At 55.8% G+C, this 3,011-nt stretch overlaps 1 protein-coding gene across 1 annotated transcript in view; it reads left to right on the forward strand.

Annotated features, from left to right (window-relative positions):
- Positions 1-1,521: 1,521 nt before the first annotated feature.
- The window catches only part of LOC106723266 (natural cytotoxicity triggering receptor 3 ligand 1-like), a 5,493-nt gene continuing 4,003 nt past the window's right edge, over positions 1,522-3,011 (forward strand). The window contains exon 1 of the mRNA XM_014527351.2: positions 1,522-1,646. Coding sequence (XP_014382837.2) covers positions 1,562-1,646 — 85 coding nt within the window. The 5' untranslated portion in view covers positions 1,522-1,561. The remainder of the gene's footprint in view (positions 1,647-3,011) is intronic.

Below are 3,011 nucleotides of genomic sequence, written 5' to 3' on the forward strand. Positions count from 1 at the left end.
CAGGCCCCTGCACACCCACGGCTCCCCACAGGCACGGACTCCAGGCCACGGGGCTGGGACCAATCCGCTCCTCTCCCACCACCACGACCGAGCCCCAGGATCCGCACCCCCGGTGCACGGCGCGGGGCTCGGGCAGACCTCCTCTCCCACCACCACGACCGAGCCCCAGGATCCGCACCCCCGGTGCACGGCGCGGGGCTCGGGCAGACACCCCGGGATCTGCACGTGACCCCCCATGGAGCCGAGGCTGTGTCAAGGGCAGTCCCACAGCCCCCCGGGACTACCCGCCGCGGGGGTCCACCTACCACAGGCTGTGAGCAATGTGGGGGGCGGGTGTGAGAGGGGTGTTCGCAGGGTGGGCCGCACATGGACAACGACACTGCTCCACACCCACCCACACATCCCCACAAACACCCCCACAGGCCCTACAACCCCCTCACGGCCCCCAACAATGTACAAGGGAACATACCATTTTGAGCCATGCCGTGAGTGAGAGATCAGGCACTCTGTGTGTGTGTGTAAGATCAGGCGGTGTCTGTGTGTATGTGTGTGCATGTGTGTGTGTGTATAGCTAAAATCTGGCACTCTGCATGTGTGTAGTTGTGAGACTGAGCGTGTGAGTGAGAGATCAGACTGTGTGTATGCGTGTGACTAGGCACGCTGTGCATGTATATGCATGTGTGTGTGAATGGGAGAGATCAGGCACTGGGTGTCTGTGAGATCTGGCTCTGTGCTTGTGTGCATGCATCAGTGTGTGTGAATGAGAGAGATCAGGATGTGGGGGGGTGTTTGAGAGAGATTAGGCATTCTGTGTGTGTGAGATCACATCAGGCAGTGTGTGTGTGCACATGTATGATTAGGCACTGTATGAGATCAGGCACTGTGTGCGTGCGAGTTCAGGCACTCTGTGTGTGTGCTTGCATGTATAAGAGAGACATTACACAATGTGTGTGAGAGACAGATCAGGCAGTGTCTGTGTGTGTGTGTTCAGTCACTTTGTGCATGTGTGCTTGAGTGTGTGTGAATGAGAGAGACCAGGCACTGAGAGTGTGTGTGTGTGAGAAAGAGAGAGTGATCAGGCAGTGTGTGTGTGTGTGTGTGTGTGTGTGTTTGCATGTGTCTGTGTGTGAACAAGCACTCTGGGTATGTGTGTGTGAGATCAGGTAGTGTATGTGTGCATTTGTGCATGTGCATTGTGTGTGTGAAATTGGGCAGTGTGTGTGTGTGTGTACACCCAGGCAGCTCCCACCTGCACCCCGGTGCCCCCGGCTCCCTGCAGCCTGCCTCCAGCAGCACGGCCCCCTCGCACAGGAGCAGGGGGCCCTGGGACCAGGACAGAGGCATACCCATGACATTCAGCCACGCGCCGTGTCCCGGCAAAAGAAAACCACGCAAATAAACCCTGCTTTCACCAGGGAGCAGCAAAGCAAACAACACACCCATGTGAAGTCCAGCTTCACGCTGCACCTTGGCTCCCGCTCCCAGCCCCTCCCTGTGACACCGGGAAGGGGAAAGCACAAAGGCACGGCCCAGGGATCCACGCTGCCTCGCAGGAGAGGAGATGGCGACTGTGGCGGGACAGACGGATGCCTGGGCCCTACGCCTCAGGGCCCTGCTCCTGCCTCTGCTCTTCCTGGAGACAGCAGGTAAGTGCCGACCCCCTGATCTGCTGGGGCGAGGGGTGGCAGGGCCGGGCTGTGGTGGCCGTGTTTGACCCCGGTGCAGGGGCAGCCAGGTGCCGTGTCGTGAACACGCCTAGAACAGAGAAGTCCTGGTGGCCCCACGTTAGCCTCTGGTGCTGCCAAGGGCAGCTGTGTCAGACATGGGCTGTACAAGAGCATGGAGGGGTGTGCAAACCAGCAGGTGCAGGGAAAACCCCATCCGTGGTGCCCAGGTGTCCCAGGACACTGAGACCTAGAGGAGCTGATGGACCGGACCCCAAAGCGCACACGGCCCCTCCTGCTGTGCACCTTTCCCTGCCCGGGGCTGCGGGTCTAGGCTGTCGGGAGCACTGGGGCCCTGGGAGCAGACCCCACGCAGGGAGCAGGAGGGGCCGGGATCCCAAGAGGCCCCCAGCCCCAAGCCTGCCTTGGGGTCTTTCTCCCAGGGCAGGGAAAGCCCTGGGATGACTCCCCTCTGCTCCTCAGAGCCACGGGGCTGTGGAGAAGGGTAAGAGCTGGCCTAGACCCGGTCCCAGACCCCTCCCAGCTCCTGGCACAGGATGGAGTGTTACACAAATCATCAATTGCTCAGATCATGAGCGAGACATTATAAAGGGGAATAAGGCAAGGTGCTGTGTTTATTGATTACATGAGTTAGACATAGAGGTTCAGGCACACCGTTCATACAAACGCACACAAATCATACACATCATTACGCACAGGCATACACGTACACAAAACAACCATTCTATCTACACACACACACCAGATGTAGTTACCAGCAAGAGTTGCTCAATTTCAGCCCAGGGCTTCTTGAGTAGATGATGATGATTTGATGATAGCAGATTTGATAACAGCTGGAGCGGGGTGAACAGATACATCTGTGCTCCGATGAAACAGCGGTAGAGAAAGAGACTCACCCAACTGGGCATTTTCAAAGTGTTCTTTTATAGGGATTGACATCCTTTGTTTCAGTGCTTTGGGGGTTTTCATACCCAGCTTCTGTTTTTGTGGTCATTCTAATTCTTTTGACTTCAGTTCATCTTAGCCTTGGAGTGTTTTTGTTGCCCCTCTGGCAGAATTTTTTCTCCTGTTATCTCCTTTGTACCTTCGAGCTTCAGAGGGATTCTTCAGCCGTTTGTTAGTGAGTTCGTGGCGGGTAATTTGCATTTGGCGCCATGTTGCTTCCATAAGCAGTTCAATCTTCTCCCATCTCTATGCCATTCTCTCACCATTCACCCTTTTACACACACTCGTACATGAAGGCTATGCAGAGTTCATTCACTTATGTCAAGCAGAAGGATACGAAATGAAGTTTTAAATTTGCTTAAAGGACAAGACTAACATGGT

The sequence above is a fragment of the Alligator sinensis genome, unplaced genomic scaffold, assembly GCF_000455745.1.
Source record: "Alligator sinensis unplaced genomic scaffold, ASM45574v1 scaffold657_1, whole genome shotgun sequence".
Lineage (NCBI taxonomy): Eukaryota > Metazoa > Chordata > Crocodylia > Alligatoridae > Alligator > Alligator sinensis.